This window comes from Phyllobates terribilis, unplaced genomic scaffold (assembly GCF_046119375.1).
Source record: "Phyllobates terribilis strain yellow unplaced genomic scaffold, ASM4611937v1 Scaffold_4__5_contigs__length_816908805, whole genome shotgun sequence".
NCBI lineage: Eukaryota > Metazoa > Chordata > Amphibia > Anura > Dendrobatidae > Phyllobates > Phyllobates terribilis.
Genome location: NW_027362764.1, coordinates 207423967 through 207445922, shown reverse-complemented (window position 1 = coordinate 207445922; position 21956 = coordinate 207423967). Strand labels below are relative to the sequence as shown.

General features: G+C 43.8%; 1 protein-coding gene across 2 annotated transcripts in view; it reads left to right on the top strand.

Annotated features, from left to right (window-relative positions):
• The window catches only part of OSBPL10 (oxysterol binding protein like 10), a 632317-nt gene that overhangs the window by 483078 nt on the left and 127283 nt on the right, over nucleotides 1–21956 (top strand). For both annotated transcript variants that reach the window (XM_073678034.1, XM_073678033.1), the window contains one exon: nucleotides 13434–13571. In XM_073678034.1, the coding sequence (XP_073534135.1) occupies nucleotides 13434–13571 (138 nt within the window). The remainder of the gene's footprint in view (nucleotides 1–13433; nucleotides 13572–21956) is intronic.

The following is a 21956-nucleotide window of genomic DNA, read 5'->3' as shown; positions in this document are numbered from 1 at the left end:
TCTTCAGCCTTTCCTCCTGGGCCTCTCAACTCAGGCCCCCTCCTCCAGAGCAGAGCTCTTTCAGAGCTCCTGCTCCACACACTCTCTTCTCACTGTTCTGACCACTGCCAAGTTGTCTCCCCTTTTCATTCTACTGCTAAAGTGCTCCCCTGTACTTCTTCCTCCAGCCACACACACTACATGGTTCCACCCTCCAGCTAGGGACCAGGGACTGTGCTCTCCCTTAGGAGCAATCTCGCCCTTCCCTCTGAAGTGGAGTGTAATGGATGCAAGTGTGTGGGTCCCGGGCAGTACTCCATCCTTACCTGAGAGTGGGATACCACACCTCTGGGTGAGATGCAGTACCTATGTGGCGACTGAACCCGCAGGGGCGCCACATACCCCCCTGGTAAAACACAGCACATCCGCGGGCTGGAACAGAGTAAAAACAAGGTACTTTAGACATACAAAATTTTAGAATGCATTCACTTAAAATAACATCATAACTTCTCTTCCCTTTATGGGAGGCACATTTTCTTAAACAGTACAGGTTTTTTTATCAAGACATAAAACTTTTTCCAATTAAATTCTCTTCGCATCAATAAAACATTTTTCATATAAAACAATTTTCAGCTCAATACAGTGAGATCCATAACCGGGTGTCCATCTCACTGATGAAAGTGCAATTTTGAGGGACCCCTCCGAAAACCCTCAATGTAGGTCCTGGGCGTGGCTGCAGGGCATAGTTGATCCACTTGTTGGACCACGTCTTTGGCCACGCCAAACGGGTTTTTGTTCTGTGGTCTGTATAAAACCAATAAGAAGCACCTTAAGAAGTGCAAACTATTTACAGTTTAAAGTTTTTGGCTGTTCATAGTCCTCAGCCTGTCAGTTTTTATACCCTTACCGGGTACACTAGGCAAATAAACAAAACTTTTCAAACATGCAGCATTCCTGCTTTACCCCTACGGGTAACTATATACAGTACAGTTTTCACAAAGGGATTCAATAGTGCTGCTCCCTCCTGGGAAACACCTGTCCGCTCTAGGCTGGCCCAGCTGGGTCATCAGCTTCGGACGGCAGGGGTACAGTTTCCTCCTCCGACACTCGATCGACGTGTAGGGCGTACCACCCCCGTCCTCCATGGTGACGGGTGTAGGTGACCCTGTCTGCAGTGTACTTAGCTGCAGCCAGAGCAAAAGCTGCCTGTGGACGGCCAGGGTCAACTACACCAGAAGTCAGGGGCATGTTCTCCGCGCTCGCCTTCTGCACATCAAATGCATACTACCCCCTCTCTCCTGAGTATTGTGGTAACCAGGCCGCACCTGGGATGTATGGCATAGACAGTGGCATCATGAGGGCTGCGGCAGCACCCGCTGTGGGAGCTTCTCCTAAGGTGGACATCTTTCTTCCCCCCTAGTTCACCCTTGCCGGGGTAGGACTCACCGCTCCAGATGCTTATGTCGTCGCTTCTTGCACAGCCGGTCACCGAGACTGCTCTGCTAGTCAATGTACAGCCGCACTCTCGCTGCACAGCTTCTCACACTTGTATTGTATTCACAGAGCTGCAGCAGCTGGGATGGATGGGATCACACAGCACAGAGCTGCAGCAGCTGGATGGATGGTATCACACAGCACAAAGCTGCAGCAGCTAGATGCATGAGATCACACAGCCCTCTGCAGGGGGAGGCGACAATCTCCCCCCTCAGTCTGATGCAAAGGGGAAGGCTGGCACCTTTCAGTCTGAGTGACAGACAACTCTGGTACAGTCTATGCAAGTAGGAGGGGCCTATTTTGGCGCCTTTTCCGAGGCTCCGCCCACGATGGGGCACCCCACATATCATTAACTCCGCATGTGCTACAGTAATGGCTGCAGTTTATACAGTTATACACAGTCTTTGTGGCACACAGGACCCATTTATACCGGGCTTCGAATCCTGTTCGTGACGCCAAGTATGACGCGCCGCCTGGGTTGTTGGGTACTCGGTGCCAGGCCGGTCGGTGCAGGGGATGTCACAGTGGCAGTGACCTGGTCCGTGACCCAGGGTGGTCAATAAAAGGGAATTATAGTTTTCATAGTTTAATGTTCATGACGCCACCTGTGGTATGCGGCTATATGGAGCTGCCGCTGCGGTGCAGATCCTCTGGAGCTGATGGTAACGCAGCAGAGTTGGGACAGCTCTCCACAAGTAGAGCTATGCTCCAGGGTGGTGCAGTGGTGATTAATGATGAGGTAGATGTTGCAGATAATAATTCCAGGACACAGTGGGGTGCAGTCTTCAAGGTTTACTCACAGTTGTTGAACTCCAGGTTACCAGTACCAGGGTAACCTCCCACGTCGTCCTGCGTTCACCAAGGAAGGGGTTCAGCAATCTCTCAAGTAACTCAGGAGTACTTAAACGGGACCCCGTTCTATGTACCTTCCTCGGTCGTCTTCCTTCGCTGGCTCTCACAATCAGTGTCCCAAGCCGGTAGCCTCGGATCTTGTCGGGCGACCTGCAGTCCCCTGGACCCTCTGTGGCTACCTTTTCGGCGATGTAATTGTGGTGGTTGGCAGCTGCACCTTGCAAGTACAGCAGCCTCCGGTTTCTAGCTGAGCCTTGTAGTTCTCCACTAGTTTAGGGGCCGGTCGCCTCTGCGGCCTGATCCCTCCACGTCCTGGTAGATTATGGCGCACGGGTGGCATCCGCACTTCCCGTGCCCCTAGGATCCCCTCACTCCTGGAGCCTTCCTCTGCTCACTTCCTTTTCAGCCTTTCCTCCTGGGCCTCTCAACTCAGGCCCGCTCCTCCTGAGCAGAGCTCCTACAGAGCTCCTGCTCCATGCACTCTCTCCTCACTGTTCTGACCACTGCCAAGATGTCTCCCCTTTTTATACTACTGCTGAAGTGCTCCCCTGTACTTCTTTCTCCACCCGCACCCACTACATGGTTCCACCCTCCAGCTAGGGACCAGGGACTGTGCTCTCCCTTAAGAGCAATCTCGCCCTTCCCTCTGAAGTGGAGTGTAATGGATGCAAGTGTGTGGGTCCCGGGCAGTACTCCATCCTTACCTGAGAGTGGGATACCACACCCCCGGGTGAGATGCAGTACCTCTGTGGCAACTGAACCCGCAGGGGCGCCATATATATGTGTGTATGTATATGTGTATATATATATATATATATATATATATATATATATATACAGTACAGACCAAAAGTTTGGACACACCTTCTCATGTAAATATTTTTCTGTATATTCAGTTGTTTCACACTTTTTTGTTAAGTATATAATTCCACATGTGTTAATTCATAGTTTTGATGCCTTCAGTGTGAATGTACAATTTTCATAGTCATGAAAATACGGAAAAATCTTTAAATGAGAAGGTGTGTCCAAACTTTTGGTCTGTACTGTGTGTGTATATATACACACTATTATCTGCATATCTATTGTACTTTGGCTTCTTTCAGTGTTCACAGACATTTGGGATTTTCTATCTACAGTATTTCTTAAAGCGTCTCCTTTTTTTTTCTGTGAAGTTTGCTGAATATTTGGAGAACAACGCTTATTGTACATTATATAGAAACAGAAAATCTTCCTTGATGAAGTGGAGGACATTGTAATTGGTATCTTGAAGAGTTCAGGGTAAAATGCAACCTACCGAAAAGTTATAATTGTAGAAAATTTGCTTTGAGTTAGGCATCCGACTAGACAATCTGGGGAGATGTAGCGCACTCAGCAAAATAGGAATAGGGGACAATTATGAGAAAAACAATGTCTTTTGATTTGTATTTAGTGCTAGTGTAAATGGCTACACATTGATCAGAAATGAAGAGTAAAAATTGGCATTGTGCATGATATTTCACAGTTATGCATTTCGAGAAACAATTGATGTAACCATATTAGTCAGTTTTTTATGAACTCCTGATTTCTTTACAAATAAAGCTTGGGTTTACATCCTTGTTATGGTTTCCATTATAAGTGAGAACTATAACCCACTGTGCTTAATGATCTCCATTGACTTAAGAGATTTGGAATTTTCCGCTATATAATTCAGCGCAGTGCCCGCTTTTCTGTTTTTCTTTGCACGTCCGTGTTCTTTGTCTGCGGAGGGAACTGCAGCCTGCACCATTCATCCTAGTAATATTCCATCCCTGTGATTAGAATCTAAAATAATATTTTTCTTGTTACGCAGAAGCTCTTTTATGTTCAAAATTGCATCAAAGACTAAGGATCTTTTCGGATAGTTCAGCTTTGGCTGAACTGCTTTATTAGAGAAAAACTTTTTTCATATTTTAAATGTTTAAGTCAATGATTCCTAGGGGGAAGACCGGGCGTGACTAAGCAGCGAAGCAGTGTTTAAATGGGTTGTGCACTACTTTAAATTAACCGCCCAATGTATGCCCCCGGGGCCCCTAATGAATTTTCTAATTACGTCATGTTGTCAATACTGCTTGTGACAACATCGCTGACCACGCACAGCCAGCACGTAATTCCCCCGGCTGATGTTCCGCGTACCATGGTGAATGACAGGCTGTGGGCGGGCTTATCCCCCATCGTGTCACACCCACCATCCACCGCGTGCTATGTCAATGAATGCTCGTGCGGTGAATGTCGGGTGTGACGGGATGGGGGATAACCCCGCCCACAGCCCATCACTCACCGTGGAATGCGAAACAGGAGACCCCTTTGGTCTGTCCTGTTTTCAGCAGCTCCTGGCAGGATCGGAGGCACAGCACGCGCTGTCAGATACTGCTTTGAGTTACTGCTGTCTGTAGATTCGCTCCTTTCTACATCGGGACTAAGTGCATGGAGAAGCACAAATCTGCATTCACTTTAGTAGCAGATGCTGCACATGCCGCTATGAAGATTTAAGAATAATACAATGAATACAGAGGATTTTGTGGGTAAAATAATACTTTATTATTACATATTATTGCTTATAGAAGAAAATACAACTGAACAAAATTATTAAACAGATGATCCAAATATATAAACTATTCCATTAATATCTAACTATATTTTTAAATAAATCATCGGACAAAAGAAGTATGACCCTATAATATATTTCTTAACAATATCAACCCAAAATATTTTTGCACACTACATTTTTGGTGAATACTTTTGCACTATCTCTAAGCAACTTTCCTTGTAAATGGGTATCTGAAACTTGCACCTTGACGTTGGATCTTATTTTGACTCTTGAAAATGCAACATAGAGTTGTCCATGACCAAAAACGGGCTCCGGTAAATATATGCCAACACGGTGTAGAGTTTGACCTTGTGACTTGTTTATTGTCATGGCAAATGCTGGTTTTATTGGAAACTGTCGACGCCGAAGCCTAAATGGAAGACCGGTGTCCGAAGGACATAAATCAATGCGTGGAATGAACACTTCTTCTCCTTTCGCTGATCCAGTGATCACTTTTGATTGAATTATGTGGGAAAGGAGTCCAGTAACAATAAGGCGAGTTCCATTACATAGACCATTTCTTGTATTTAGATTCCGCAGCAACATGACGATTGCTCCAACTTTAAGTTGTAGTCTGTGGGATGGCATTCCTGATGGCGTAACAATATTTAAAAATTGAACTGGATAATGCTCTCGTTCATCTTCATTGTCTACATCCACCGAATCATCACTTTTGTACAATTTATACTCTCCAGGCATTCTGTCCATCACATGGGAATTTAGCAGAACCACGTCATCGTTCTTGGGACAGAGAATTGCATAGGAAGAGGCCCTCTCAACACTGCTTTGGTTGTTCACATCAATGTCAACACGTTGTCCAAAAACATCAGTTACGATGCAGTCAGTGCACAACATGTCTTCTGGTATTTCAATAATGTCTTCTCCAAGGTTATATTCATTGCTAAGTTCACCATTACCAAGTTTAAGAAGCCAGTTGCTGTACTCTGGGTCAGAAGATCGCATGTTGTTAATTAGTTGGAGTTTATTAAACTCTTTCCAAAGGTCAGACATTTTTAAGGTGGACTCGATAATATTTGTTCTTGTTCCATTTGGTATAACTGGAAGTCATTGCCTAAAATCTCCGCCAATGACAAAAACTTTACCTCCAAAAGGAATTTCATTTTTTGGAGCAACATTTGTAGTCATAACTTCATGCAGAAGTCTGTCAATTAAGCTCAAAGCATATTTGGGAGCCATGGTGTACTCATCAAGTATCAAAAGATTTGCACTGTTTAACTGTCTTCCTGCAAATGTGTCTTGTTTGATTCTGGAAACGGAGATTTCATTGACTGGAACTGGTATCCCAAAGAGTGAATGCATAGTGCGATCTCCTCGTAAAAGGTTTGCTGCAATACCTGTTGTAGCCGATGGCAATACGACTTTTCCCAACCCTCTAACGTGATGCATTAAAACTTCATAGAGGTATGTTTTACCGCTGCCTCCAGGACCGTCAATAAATAAACATTTTGGCGTTGGATCTGCTTGGTTTTCTACAGCGCTCACAATACTGTCATATGCAATCCGTTGTTGTTCATTTATGGAGTTTTTCTTCTCTGTTGCCAACAATAATTCATAAGCTTCGTCATACTCTTGAATTTGTGGAACTTGACTTGCAGGCTGTGGCAAATTAAAGTCAAAACGTTTTTCCATGCAGTAGTAGAACATTTTGGACATCTTGCATGGCATAAGATTCGCAATGTAGACAATTTCCACTTCTGTTGTGAAAACATAAGCAGTAATCCTCAATTATATGTTCTTTGAAATTTGTCCAAAGTTGAGCGGGATTTGTAGGCGGTCCAAAGACACAAATGTAGGCAAACAATTAGCGAAGTTTCTTAGGCATATGTAGGGTAACTGCGTCTTCTAAAGTAAGTGTCCACACAGTATCATCAAATAGAAGTCCTAAAGCCAAAGCTGCAGCTTTAAATGTATCGTTCAATACTCCGTTAACTGTTTTCAAATCGTCGTAACTTCTAGCTCCTTTGACATGCAGTAGTAACAGCCAAAGGCAATATCTTTCTTGATCCTTGACACTAACAGTATACATGTGTCCAATTATTCTGCTAAGTCCTCGTTGTCTTGGATTCCAAGTTTTATTCCAAGAGTAATGCTCTGGAATCTCTCGATACAAATACTGCCTTGCGTTTTCGTCACGTTGGTTCAGCAAAAACCATTCCATTAATGTTGACGTCGTGCTTAAAGTTTTTGAGACATCTTCGACTTGAGCATTTTCAAAGAAATAAAGCTGCTGTTGATTTGGTAATTGAATAGCTAAACGTATAATGGCATGGGACTGTGAATGCATTGGAAACGCAAATATCCTCCAAGCAGCTTCTGGAGCACTCACATATCTTGAGTCTACAAAACGTGATGATTCATTGTGATTGACTGTTTTCTGTTGTATTTCGATGTTAGCTTTGTCATGCCCCTTGTAGATGTACTTGAAAAGATATTTTACACTTTTTATTGAAGCGCATATTTCAACGTTGATGTGACAGTTGTAGCGTTTTAATAAGTACGGGTTGTATGGAACTATCCATGAGTTATTTATAAATTTTTTTTGTGTACAATGTTATCAATGAGTTGTCGCCGGTAGGATGGGTAGCCATCCAAATCTTTAACAGTGTGCTGTTTCAACTGCTTTGGAAACCCTTTTGTACACTTTCCGTTTTGCATGCATGGACTTTTTGGATATGCTACACCGCATGGGCCATGAACCATATTACAGATTACAATATTATACAATTCAGGATACTTTGCTTGGTTAGGAATTTCAGCCAACACTATGCTGTCAGTTTCATCCTCCGTGCGAAACTTGGAATCCGCATCTAAGATAATTAATATATGCGCATGTGGAAGACCTCTCTTCTGTAACTCTATGACGTGTACCATTGCTACGACAGTTCCAAAAAGCCCATTTTTGATGTCTTTAAAAAGGCTGCTGAGTTTTAGTCGAAATACACATGCAACTAAGTCCGGCCTGTGTTCAACTTGCTGCCAGAGTTGTAGATTTTCGGTAATTTCCGGCCATTTAGGATTACAGGTCATTGTTAAAAAAATGTCAGGTCTTCCATACTTTGTTACTATTGCCATTGCATCTTGATAACGCTGTTGCATGTTGCGAGGGCTACCTTCAAACGACGACGGGAGAATTACTGTTTTTCCAATTGGAATCCCTTTTTGAATGGATTGTTTTTGTAAATGTTCTTGAAGAACGCAGTAGTCTTCAACTTTAAGTTGTTTTTGGTTCATTCATATGAAATTGAGCCGATTAGCTTCAATTTTAACGTATGCGTCGACTAAGTACTGTTTCAGTTTCCCACCGCTTAAAATAGGATTGAAGTAATTTCGGACAGACAGAAGAAAACTGTAGTACTGGAGTTGTGTAATTCTTCTTGAAGTTCCTTGCTGGTGTAGGTTTTCATGCCACACTTGATCACCGCTTGGAAAGAACAGCGGATACAGAAGAGCATCAAGGTTGCTGTGCAAAATGCTAATTCATTGTGTTTTAGGAACGAAAGGGTTGGTTTGGTCTGGCTTAAGATGGACTAATATATCCCTTTGAAAAGGAGGCTCTCCATCATCATTTTGAAAAACAACTGCGACCTCACTTACACGTGGTTTGTTGTAACATCGGGGATCTTGTTGACGTTCTTGTTTAATGGCCATGATAATAGAAGGCATTTCCGTCCCATTTTGTATAGCTCTCTGTTCCTCCTCAGCTTTGACGTCTTTTAGCATGCAATATGCGGCAGCAAATGGGCTGATTGTTTGTAAATGTACAGCAATTAGGTTCATCAGTTCTGCATTACACTTTTCATTTTCTTTCAGGTTCATCCTTTGTTCTGTAGCCTCATTTGGATCAAAGATGTATAATTGTGCAAATTTTGGTGGTTGTCCTATTTCTGGGTGAAGTGTTCCAGTGCGGTGGTAGATCTGGCCATGAATTTTAAAACAATGCGGTCCGAATCCAGGGGGCGGTGCAATGTTGGCACCAAATGAAGCAAACGCATGAGAACTGTTGATACTTCTGATATTTTCCATAAAATTTTTACTGTGTTCATGCGTTCCTTTCATCAACTGCTCAAACAGATCTGAGTAGTGATGTCTCAGTAGCATAACTTTTCCTATTTGGCAGCATTGAGTAAACTGATTGTCAGATGGTTTTTCTTCAATGAAATTCAGAGAGTCGCATTTAGAACAAACTACATTCATATTTCCACAGTAGTGTTGAATAATTATAGTTTCATTGTCTGTTACGTAACGTGCAAGTTGTTGAATATTCTGCTGGGTTTGCCTTAGTTGGTAGAGCATTCATTTTTGATAAATTTGGCGATCGTGTTGTTCTCTGTTTGTCCTGGATTCTGGAGATTCATTCACCCGACATTGTCTATGGGATCCGCATCGCGTTCCTGTCTAGCGGCAGTGTGTTGCGGTGTCTCCCGTTCCCGACGTTTTCTGTGAGCTTCCGCATCCTGGGCTTGTCTGGCGGCAGTGTGTTGTGGTGTCTCCTGTTCCCGCCGTTTTTGGTGAGATTCCACATTCCGGACTTGTCTGGCGGCAGTGTGTTGCGGTGTCTTCCGTTCCCGACGTTGTCTGTGAGATTCCGCATCGTGGGCTTGTCTGGCGGCAGTGTGTTGTGGTGTCTGTTGCTCTCGACGTTGTCGTTTTCTTGCTGCATCTGCTGCATTTCTGTCATCCTCCGTGGCTTATTTTCGATTACGACCCATTGGAAGACAGGAAGCGTCAAGAAGTATCTCTTCAGCGCGCTGTCACTGGCAGAACGTGTTCAGTAAATGTGACAGAAGTCCATCACACACTGTGACTGACAAAACATGTTCAGTACGTTATGGGCAGTTGGTGAGTCACATGACCACATGGGCGAAGTCAGCCCTGCTATCTCCGGAAGGTGGCGTACTTCTTTGAAATCCGGCGCCAATTGGCCGGAGACCGTGTTTAAATTTGCCGCCCATATCGCTGATTGGTTGCGGCCGGCGGCTGCGGCCAATCAGCGACCCGTGTTACTGAGAATGGGGAGTGGCGTTGATGTGCGGGTACTTCCGGTGTGAGCAGCCGGGAGATGAACGGCTAGCGCCGGTCATCTCCCGGCTGCATCGCCGCTGATTTCCATGCGGCTACCGTCGGGAGATCAGCGGCTAGTGCCGCTGATCTCCCGACGACAAGTGTGAAGGGAGGACCGGGGAGCGAGGCCGCCGGTCGGGGTACTTGTGTTGCGAACAGCCGAGAGATGAGCGGCTGGCACTGCTCATCTCTCGGCTACGTCGACGCTGATCTCCCGACAGTGGCCTGCGTGTTTAAAATCCGGCGCCAATTTGCGGACGTGCTGCGGCAGTCGCCGATTGATCGCGGCCGGCTGGGCGCGACCAATCACAGAAGCGGGTTTTAAATTTCGCAGCAACATCAGTGATTGGTCACGGCCAGCAGCCGCGACCAATCAGCGAACCGTGTTACTGAGTACTGGAGAGCGTGTTTAAATTTGGCGCCCAAATCGCTGATTGGTCGCGGGCAGCGGCCTCGACCAATCACCAGAACGGCGTTTAAATTTGCCGCCCATATCGCTTATTGATCGCGGCCGGCGGCTGCGGCCAATCAGCGACCCGTGTTACTGAGAACGGGGAGTGGCGTTGATGTGCGGGTGCTTTCGGTGTGAGCAGCCGGGAGATAAACGGCTAGCGCCGGTCATCTCCCGGCTGCATCGCCGCTGACTTACATGCGGCTACCATCGGGAGATCAGCGGCTAGTGCCGCTGATCTCCCGACGGCAAGTGTGAAGGGAGGACCGGGGAGCGAGGCCACCGATCGGGGTACTTGTGATGCGAGCAGCCGGGAGATGAGCGGCTGGCACCGCTCATCTCTCGGCCGCGTCGCCGCTGATCTCCCGACGGTGGCCTGCGAGCAGCTGGGAGGTGAGCTGCTGCTCGCAGCAGAAGCATCCCGATCGGCGGCGCCGCTCCCCGGTCCTCCGTTCACACTTGCCGTCGGGAGATCAGCGGTCCTAGCCGCTGATCTCCCGATGGTAGCCGCATGGAGGTCAGCGGCGCCGGCGGTCGGGGTAGTTCTGCTGCGAGCAGCCGGGAGATGACCGGCTGGCGCTGGTCATCTCCCGGCTACATCGCCGCTGACCTCTGTGCGGCAGATGAGCCGCTAACGGCCGCCATCTTTTTTCTGAATTCCCGCATCGCTGATTGGCCGCGGCCGGATTTCCTGGACAGAAGGACAGACAGACAGATGGGATAAGACAATTATATATATTAGATAATCTCTCCTGTATGCTGACTATTCTGTCCAACCATAAGGAAAGAACAGAAAGTCTGTGTTCACCTCTGTTACAGGTGGAAAAAGAATCTTTCCGTCTCTATAAAAGTTGTGCTGTCTGCTTGTTTATGTACATTTCTAAATGTTTTGCCTGTGTTCCTTCTATATTTTTTCCAACAACTAGTACATATCTCAAAAGATATAGATTAGGAAGTTATTATTATTATTATTATTTTAAGCTAAGTAGCTGCTATATATGTCTTATTTTTCGGACTATAAGACTCACCGGACCATAAAACGCACCTAGGTTTTAGAGGATGAAAATAAAAAAAATTGACGCAAAAAATGTGGTCATGATGCACTGTTATTGGGGAGGGGGTCTGCTGCTGACACTGTTATAGGGCTAATGTCCCCCAATTCTATACTAATATCCCCCATCCTGGTATATATGTCCCCCACCTCTCCTGATATATATATATATGGCCCCCAATCCAGGTATGCATGGCCCATATCATCCTGGTGTGCATGACTCCCTCATTTCGATCCTGGTATGCATGACCCCCTCATTTCCATCTTGGTATACATGGCCCCCTCATCCCCATCCTGGTATACATGGCCCCCTCATCCCCATCCTGGTGTACATGGCCCCCTCATCCCCATCCTGGTGTACATGGCCCCCTCATCCCCATCCTGGTATGCATGGCCCCCCCTCATCCCCATCCTGGTATACATGGCCCCCCCTCATCCCCATCCGGGTATGCATGGCCCCATCATCCCCATCCTGGTATGCATGGCCCCCTCATCACCATCCTGGTATGCATGGCCCCCTCATCCCCTTCCTGGTATGCATGGCCCCCTCATCTCCATCCTGATATGCATGGCCCGCTCATCCCCATCCTGGTATGCATGGCCCCCAACACTTTGCACACCTAAAACAAAATAAACAATTCTACTCGCCTTCCTTCCCTCTGCTCCAGGGCTGCTTTCTGTTCTGCTGCCAGCAGCTGATTTCACAGTGTAAGCAGCCCATGATGTGTCTGCCATGCACCCTCACACGTTGAGGTCAGCTGCCAGAATATTCTCTACTCTCCACTCCCATGGGCTTGGAGAGTATTGAGTATTAATTTTCTTTAACAGCTGGCACAATGTTATCTGCAGCAGCTGGCTTACTGCCTCTGTGACCAGGGCTGTGGAATCAGTAAGCCAAACCACCTACTCCAACTCCTCAATTTCTCTGACTTCCGACTCCACAGCACTGGTAGGAGAAGCTTCACTTCTGAGCATGTACTTAAAGTACAGCACAGATTCATCTCAACTAAAAGCCTAAATCCTTCAATCAGGAATAGAACAGACATTTATAGGACATTTCTTAACCTTTCCAAATTCTTATGAAAACATTTACAGCACATCCTGCATTGTACTACTGTACCCAATTTATTATATATTTTAGGAGTCAGTCGGTCCATTTTATACCGACTCCCACTTCGACGCCACCAAAATGGACATAGACTCCGACTCCACGACTCCGATTCCACAACCCTGCCTGTGACACGCTTCTCCTCCGTCGCTTGCCCCCACCCCAGCCACAGCAGGCATATCCGGACTATAAGACACACCCCCCACTTTCCTCCAAAATTTTGGAGGAAAAAAGTGTCTTACAGTCTGAAAAATACGGTAAACTCTATGGAGAAAATCCTGGTTGCAAATACAACTGTTTTTAAGAAAGCAAACTTAGTTGTTCCTACTCCTTGACCAAGCCCTGTGTGAATGTTGTTTCCAAGGGACATTACCTTCCTCCTTTGTAAGTATCTATTTAGTATATGCGTTTTGTTGCGTTGGGTGTTTCAGTCCTAATAAATATGAAATAAATATTATACCTAATAAACACCCAATGTGTTTTATCTATTTTGCAATTTGATGGCTGTGTTGACTTGGTCATATCTGATTCTCCCAAATGACTTGTCCTTGCATATGTTTGGACTGTAATCAATGGATTATTGAATTCTGAATATGATTAAAAATTATAATTTCTAGGATTAGTCCTGAACAATGTATCTTCTTGGTGGTTGTCAGTTCTTTTGTGCTTTTGGGACACTTTTTTTATTTTTTTATCCGTGGTTGAAACTTTGGTGTATTACAAAAGCAGTAGACATTAAAAAAAAATACTACATTCCTGAATTTTCAAAGTTATAATGGAGCAATTTGGTTTTTCTTCCTCATTTTTGTAGGCTGGTCCTCCGGAGGCAGAAGATGAGCTGACAGACACAGAAGATAATGAGGAAAAAGATTTAGGCGTCATGGATGATCAGCGCAGTGTAATCCTCCACCTTATCTCTCAGCTCAAGCTTGGAATGGATCTTACCAAGGTACGCAGAGAGGATTCTCCTTTATTGTCTCAATGCCTTGGTTCGATATACTTCGTCAACTATAACTGAGTAATTCGATTTTAGTATTTTTTTTTTCCTTGTAACAGAATTAACAAACTCTTATATGAAATATTGTCAACCACGGCAAATGAAAATGGGAAGTATATTCAACTAACCTGATTTATTTTCAACTGTTATGGACAATGACAACTGATAACCCATATCTCTATAGCTCAGGAAGTATAATATTACCACATATATCTACCATTAAAATACATTAAAACAGAATATTAAGACACAGAATACTGCTTTTATTTATTATCCACTAACAGAAGTAGCAAAACTATGGCTTGGAGAGAAATTGTTATGAAGCCTCAATACAATTAATGACATATTAGCTGTAATTGTGGTTTGAGATCTCTGAAAAAAACTTATAAAATCTGCAGTTCTTCTTATCTGAGTGCCGGGATGTCTCTTGTATAGCATTAGTCGATATTATTTAAAGCAGTATTATTGTTTAGGCATAATTACTGAGCAAAACAATATTTTAGGTGGCTTTTTTAAAATTAATCTTTTAAGGTAGCCATATGTCATAGGTACATATCGTTGTAGTTTCGTACTTTTAAAATTAAGTCATAGGAAACTGAGAAGGCATTACAGCTGACATCTACCACTCCCAACCTCCTAAAGATATGCACACTCGGGCAAACCGCATATGTTCTGTATGGGGAAAGAGAAGTAAGCTACTGCCATAAACTACGGGCAGCTTTCCTTCTTCAGGGATAAAAGGATCGGGTGTTTAAAGTCAAAACTCCTATTCCTTTTTTCTTCTAACATCATGTGTCATAGGAGAGTAAAGCAGTTGGTAAGTGAGCAAGCTCCCCATACAGATTTGATGGTCAATGTTTCCTGCCAAAATCAATGGGTTTGGCTGACTTTAAATTCGTCAAAGAAGTAAAGGCCCCCATACACATTAAACATCCACATATATAAAGAATTTATTAGAAATCTCAATTTCAAAGTTATGGTACTTTTTCTTACATTTTCTAAGTGGGACATAAAGAGGTACTCAGATTGTCTCTCGAGCAGACTAGAGCTATGCTGTATTGCCTTACAGTAGTCTTACTTCGGGTTTCCGGCCAGGCGGGCTCTCCGTTCCTTGAGTGACAGTTCTTATGAGCAGCAGAGCTGTAGTATTAGTAGAACTATAAAGCTCAGCACAAGTTCTGTAACACATTCAGCAATCAGTGATTTGTTTTGGCGTGTACACTGCAATCACTGTATTTACTTATAGAGTTAATTGGGCATTTGGACAAGTACACAACATGGGATAGCGATAGCCAAGAGCCGTGATTGGAACTACTATGGGAGAACTCGATGCTGCCAGCTGTTCATTTTGCAAGATTATTAACAGCAGCTTGTTAGGATCTGGGAGGTAGGGGAGCAGATAACTGCTGTATATAAATAAATGGGATGGAGAGAGGTGACTAGGATATTAGGAGTTAACGTCTCTCCTGGAATCTAACTACTGCACACTCTTGGGGACAGTCTGGGCAAGTACTATTGAAGGAGTTCCATGGAAGTCAGTTGTAAACTATGTAAGAGAAAAGTCCTCATTGCATGAGTATAACAGCAGATAAAAGAAGCACTTCAATTGCAAACTTGCTTATTTTCATGCTTTCTAACTAATTGAAACAATTCAGTACCTTGAGTATACCTTTTAAGTTGGGACTTTGTATTTACCATAGCTATTGTGATCTCAGCAATACAGAGATCTTGCTACTGTTACAAAAAAGAGCTGAATCTGCCATTGATACATCTCTTCATTGTTAATCCTGTGGGTTTACAGTGGTTTCAATCAAAGATAATGCATAGAGTGAAGGTTAGACCAAACCTACAAGTCAATTCTATGGACAGTAAGGGTGCTCTCACATTGCGTTTGTGGGACCCGTTGTATCATACATTCAACCCCCCCACCCCAAACATGGTTCGGACATATGCGCTGACAATGCCATAGACTGTAATGATGCAGACAGAGTGAATGTGTGCTCTGATGTGCATAATTTTTGAGAGTGTATGCCTACGGAAGGCGGACGCTCCGTTGTAGTAGGCTGCTTCTGGGTGTCTGCCACCTCTAGGTGCGCAAATTACGAAATATGGTGCACGTCAGAGTGCACGTTCGCTCTGCTGTCACCATTGCAGTCTGTAGCCCTATTGGCGCATACGTCTGAACCCCATTTTGTGGGGGGGTTCAGACGTATTCCCTGACGAGACCCACGAACACAATGTGAAAGCACCCTAATAGAAATAAGTAGCTGAGGCTGAAAAAATGTAGCTTGACTAATCAATGTTTTACCATGTAGGTCTGGCAGTCCCCATTAACCAAGATGCACGCATAATTTGAAACTTAAAAGAAGAGACAAAGTTCTTCACTATCCATTTCCTTTGGAATTAAATGTTACGTTACAGATACTATACCACCATGCCTCACCTCAATATGCGCCACAGTGCCCCAACACATTGCTAGCCTTAGGGCCACATCATATTTCCAGTGATAATGCAATTACCCCCACCACTCTTTCCCCTGAGCTCAGGTGTGTAGAGAAAGGGGTTAATGGCGACGAAGCTGCTCCTTCATTGCTGTTCCTATTCATAACAGGGAAGATCTTTGCAAAGCAGAAACTGCACAGATTTACTTTGCAGTGTGTACAAATATCTGTTTTATCTGCTCACTGAAGGTCACATTTTACCGCCTATGTGTATGATCTGACTGTTCAGTGAACAGCTAACACAGCGATAAAGTTCTACACATGCTGCTTCCATAACACTGCATCGGAGTTCAGAGTCTCCTGTACACAGGCAGCTGCTTGCATTTCAGTTTGTCCAACCATTTAAAAAATCTGAAAAAGCTTAGAGTTCCATAAAATAAAAAGGGACGTCCTGCTCACCATCAAGGTCCCCTGCCGGTCTCTGCACTCCCCTGCTGCTGAGCACATGCCAGCTGTGGGTTTTTTTCTATGATGGATTCATAAAGAGTATGTAAGTTTAAAAATGGTGACCTGAGTCATCACATGTCATGTTACGTACAGTAGAATACGGTGCCTTGGGCAGTTACCATGTTGCACCATACGGAGTGAATGTTGGTCCATTATAGAAACCCATATAAAATCTTCATACTTTATTGGGTCAAACATTTAAAGGGGTTTGCCCACTACTCAGACCAACTCTTCTTAAATGCCATATTTCCTAGTGTAAAATGTTCCAGCAATGTTGGCACCAGGTCTCTGAGGGCTCATGTGAAATCGCTGTGCCACATGGGCACTGCAGCCATGGACTCGCTTCGGACAAACCTTGGACATCCAAATGAAGCATAAGAACTGCAGCACATTAGCGGTTGCTGATTGACTGCAGCCCTTTAGTCACTGCTGTTTTGGCTGCAGCCCATTAGCGGCCGCTTACTCATGCAGCATAACAATGTCACAGGAGCCCTGAGTGACCTGGCGTCAACATCGCTGAAACATCACTGGTGTGGATGAGTATCTGTTATTTTTCACTGAGGAGTTTAGTATTTAAGAAGGGGTTGTCTAAGTAGTGGACAATGACTTTATCTTGAGGTTTGTAGTGCATATGTGTGTCCTCAAAGAACCTATTTCTGTTCCTTAATTTATTTGCCTGTGTATGTTTGGTGCTAGTTATCTAGTGGTTATCTGGTCTCAGAAGAAAAGTTCGCAGTCACTCTGTGACTACAGTCTGTCAAATCATGACAGTTATTTGCATACATGTGGTCATGTGCAGACTAGACTCCTGCACTTCCATCAATTTACTTCTAATGAGAGAAGTTGGATGAGACTAGTTGGCATGTGCTCGGAAGTATGCAAATCGCATACATATAGTCACATGAATGCCCACCTGTACGGGGAATACAGGCAAATCATGATAGTATGGGCATCGCACACTGTCATGACTTGGCAGCCTCATAGTGACAGCAGAATTTTCATCGGAGACCGGGGAACACCTTCAAAGATGCACATGGTGGTTGATTTCAGCTTTTTGTACTCTGCTGAAAATCAGGTGAATGGTTACCATGGCGACTGTTGTTCTAGCACCAGACAAACTTTAATTGCTCTGCTTGCAACTTACAAATTAATACACACTGCAATGTAACCCAACAGGGAAAAGTAATGATTGCGCTTTTAATCCCAGGAAATAATAAATGAAGGGATTCGAGAAAGTTGTAAGCAGATATTGGGAAAATATTGTGGTAATTTAATATATTATTTTCTTCTCTCACCACATAATAAGCTGATTAACAACACTTTCCAGCTTATTCCAATTTGTGCAATATTTTCATTTTCAACGTGTTCCTTCTTTTTTGTGTTTCCTTGTGAATTAAAGAAATATTATTTTATGCTACTGATATGCATCGGCTCAATTTCTACATTTTCTCAAATCGTGCTCCATGACAGCACCACATGAGGTTGACTTCACACCTTAAGAGAAATTAAAAAAAAGGAGGATAAATATGCGCCTCCTTCCTCCACAATAGTTTTTTTCATCATCAGTGCCCTGTGGCTGGTGGAATGGTTTTCTTTTAGTCTTACTGCACTCACCAGGCATTTTGGATTAGCTGACTGGCCTTTCTCCTCCTTTCCTCACATCTCTCTTGCTTTTTGTGAAACGGACTCTCAGTTGGTTTCGAACCTCTCTTGGCTACCAAGACGTTATCTGCTCCCACTGTTGGGGGTTTTGCCTTACCTGCATGTTGGACTCGCCAAGTCAAGTTGGCCAAGCCACAGGACTCACAGGCCTGATTCAATTCCTGTGTGTGGCATGTCACTGTGAGTCTCTGGGTATGGAGTATGCCTGGAGGTAACGTCTGGTGATATTTTTGCTGTCCATTTGGGACAGAATAGGACTCTTCTACGTAAAAGCTAAGCTTAAAACTTTCTCTCAAAAGTGCTCAAGGTTGAAGGTGGTTTCTACCTGCAGAACTAAGTAAAGTCTTTTGGTAGGTGGGGATTCTTAATCAGTTCTATCTCCTCTTTATGGGTGAGAAACTGGCTACACATACATAATACAACTGTTGGCTGAACAATTGTTTGGCTGCCAGTTATTTACTTTTCCCCCATAGAATAAGGAAAGCTTGGCTTGGTAAAACGTTCCTGTGTTCTCTGAGAGGGCCAATGCCAGAATCATCTATCAGCGGCTTATCTCCCCACCGAACAAAACAACCGGGCAATTGAATTACAACCGCCTGGTTCTTATGTCCCATGGGGCCTTAAAATGGGGGCCTTAACCTTTTCACGAAATTTGACATAACTTTATCTCGTGGTCGGAAAGGGGTTCCTGCAAAATTACATAAACTTAAGTCATGACGACGATGCAGGCACAGCGGTATTGTTCGCATGATCGCCGCCGGGAGCTCAGTTTAAGTGAAAGCCGAGCCCTGGCTGTCATAGCCAGAAGAGGTGCCTGCATAATCCTGGGCCATTTACCCCCCTAAATGCTGCAATCAATAGCAGTCGCAGCATTTAGAAAACTGAGAGAGGGGAAAACTGAGAGCGGGAAGGGGCTCCCTCTACCTTCAGATCGACCCGTTCCCCTCCCCCGCAACGTCATTGCAAAGGCCTGATCATTGGTATGGCAACCCGAAGTTGTCATGATGATCTTCGGGTCTACCAGCTATGATGTCCTGTTTAGACAATGCTAGCTGCATGGTCTAAAAGGCGTTCTGTGAGTGTAAACTTAATGGACGTAATCCATTGGTGTCCTGGTGCATTGCAATGCATTATACCAACGATCAAAGTAATAAAAGTTAAAGCCCCACAGAGGGACTAAGTAAAAAAAAAAATAAAAAATAAATAAATAAAGAAACGGAAAAAAAATATTATACCAATGAATACAAATATTTATGTAAAAATAAACAAAACAAAAAAAAGTACACATTTGGTATTGCCACATCCAGAACGACCCAATCTATAAGAGTGTCACACCATTTAACCCCTTCAGTGAACAGCATAAAAATCAAATGTGGCAAAAAAAACTATGCTTTTTCATCATAGTGCCAATAAAGTGCAATAAAACACAATCAAAAAGTCAAATGTAAATAAAAATGGTATAGGTTAAAACGTCATCTTGCCCCTTAAAAAACAAGCCTCCATACAGTTCCTTCAGCAAAGAAATAAAAAGTTATAGCTGTCAGAATACAGCGATGCAAAAACAATTATTTTCTAAAGTTTTTATTGTGTAAAAGCACCAAAACATAAAAAAAATTGTATAAATGTGGTATTGCTGTAATCATACTGACCTGAAGAATAAAGCTGCCTTATGTCACATTCGCATCAGAACCTGCTCCTACGGCTTCTGCTTCTGTTGCCAGGCGCCACCGTATTCACTCTGCGGGTGGCGCTGGTAATAGAAATATCAGAACCAGAAGCTCTGGACGACAGGCTCTGTCCCACTGTGTCCTATTGCAAAACCAGAACCCTGTACAGGGGTTAAAGCGTATTGGGATTTCTCTGGAGGCTGCCAGGTGGAATGCCTTGTGCCATGTCTGTCTGAGGCAGCCTTTTGAGCCTGTGGCCTCAGGCAGACGTTACACATGATCACTTTTACCACATGCTGAACGGCATAAAAAAAAATAAATAAATAAAAAATAAAAAATTCCTGAATTGCTGGGTTTTATTTTTTCTGTCTCCCAAAAATGTTATGTGCCCAAAAATGGTACCAATAAAACGTCAACTCGTCCCGTAAAAAATAAGCCCTCACATGACTCTGTTGGCAGAAATATTGAAAAATTATAGCTCATAAAATATGGTGATGCAAAAACTAGTGTGCGATAGCAACCAAACATAAAAAAAAAAGATATAAATCTAGTATCTCTGTAATCCCACCGGCCCGATGAATAGTCGTCTAATCACTTATACTGAACGAGGCGTGGTGTAAAAAATAAAGCCAATTCTTCACCTGCTGTTGATTTGTTAATTCTCCCTCCCAAAAATTCCAGTAAGACTCGTCACACATTTATCTTGCGCTCTATGCTGAGCGCTTACACCATGGTTTCCGTGTAAATTTCTGAAATATGCCATTCAGATGGAACCCCCGGCAGAAGATTCTCTATAGTGAGGCAGATGGAGACATTGTAGACGTCGTCAGGCGTGTGATCCAGTGGTGGTCCTTTTTTAAATGTGCATAAAAGCGCGGTCAGGCACAGTTTTGTACACCTCTGAAATGAAGGACACCGCTAAACAGAGGCCAGACAGAGTCCATAGTAACTCTGCTGCCTCATTATAGTGAATGGATCCCTCATGGGTTTCATTTGGATCATGTCATTTGGAGATTTAGATGGAAACTTGATGTAAGTGCTCAGCTTACAAGATAAATGTGATACAAAATGTTATGTAAAATGTTCCCAATAAAAGCTTCAACTCAATTCACAAAAAAAGCAAGTCCCCACTCAGGTACCCTCATCTGTCAATGGAAATATAGGGGGCTTCAATGTTACTGGTAGAACAAAGGCTCCTTGACCCTCAAAAGAAATCCAGCAAATTTTGCGCTCCCATGTCCAAATGCCCCTTCCCTTCTCATCCCCAGTGAGCCAAAACCACATTTAGCGTCCACGTTTGGCATTTCTGTAGCAATGAGAGCCCGCTTAATTTACAGGTGCAGGTCTTCATAAGCACGAGCTGGGCATACAATGGCAGATTTGCAATTTTCACTTGGCAACATCCATTGCTGCTAGTTTCCGGAAAACATCCAAGGAGTCAAAATCATCACTACACCTGTAGTTAAATTTTCAGAGGGGTGAAATTTCCTAAATATGGTCACTTGAGGGTTGATTCTGCTCCTCTGGTACTTAGGGGCTCTGTATATGCTGTCTGCAAACTATTCTACGATACTTTGTTCTCAAAAAGTCAAATGGCGCTCTTTCCTTTCTGAGTCTCTCCATGTAGCTAAGCAGTACTGTCCATTCACATATGGGGTATTGCCACTTTCAGCTGAAATTGTGTGACCCATTTTGGTTCCATTTTTACCCATTTACTCTTGTGAAAATGTAAAATCTGAGGCTAAAACAAAATTTGTGTGGTAAAAATGTAATTATTTTTTCTTCACTACCAAATGTTATACAATTCTGTGACACACCTGTGGTGTCAATATGATCACTGCACCCATAGATGAGTTCCTTGAGAGGTGTAGTTTGCAAAATGGGTTCACTTATGGTTAGTTCTGCTCTGCTGGCACCACCTTCCAGTGAGTCATGGCACCCTCAAACCTGAACAGCTAAATCTACACCATAATATGGCGCTCCTTCCCTTCTGAGCTTTCCACTGTGCCTCAGAAGTATTTCCTGATTACATGTATAGTATTGCCGCACTCAGGAGAATT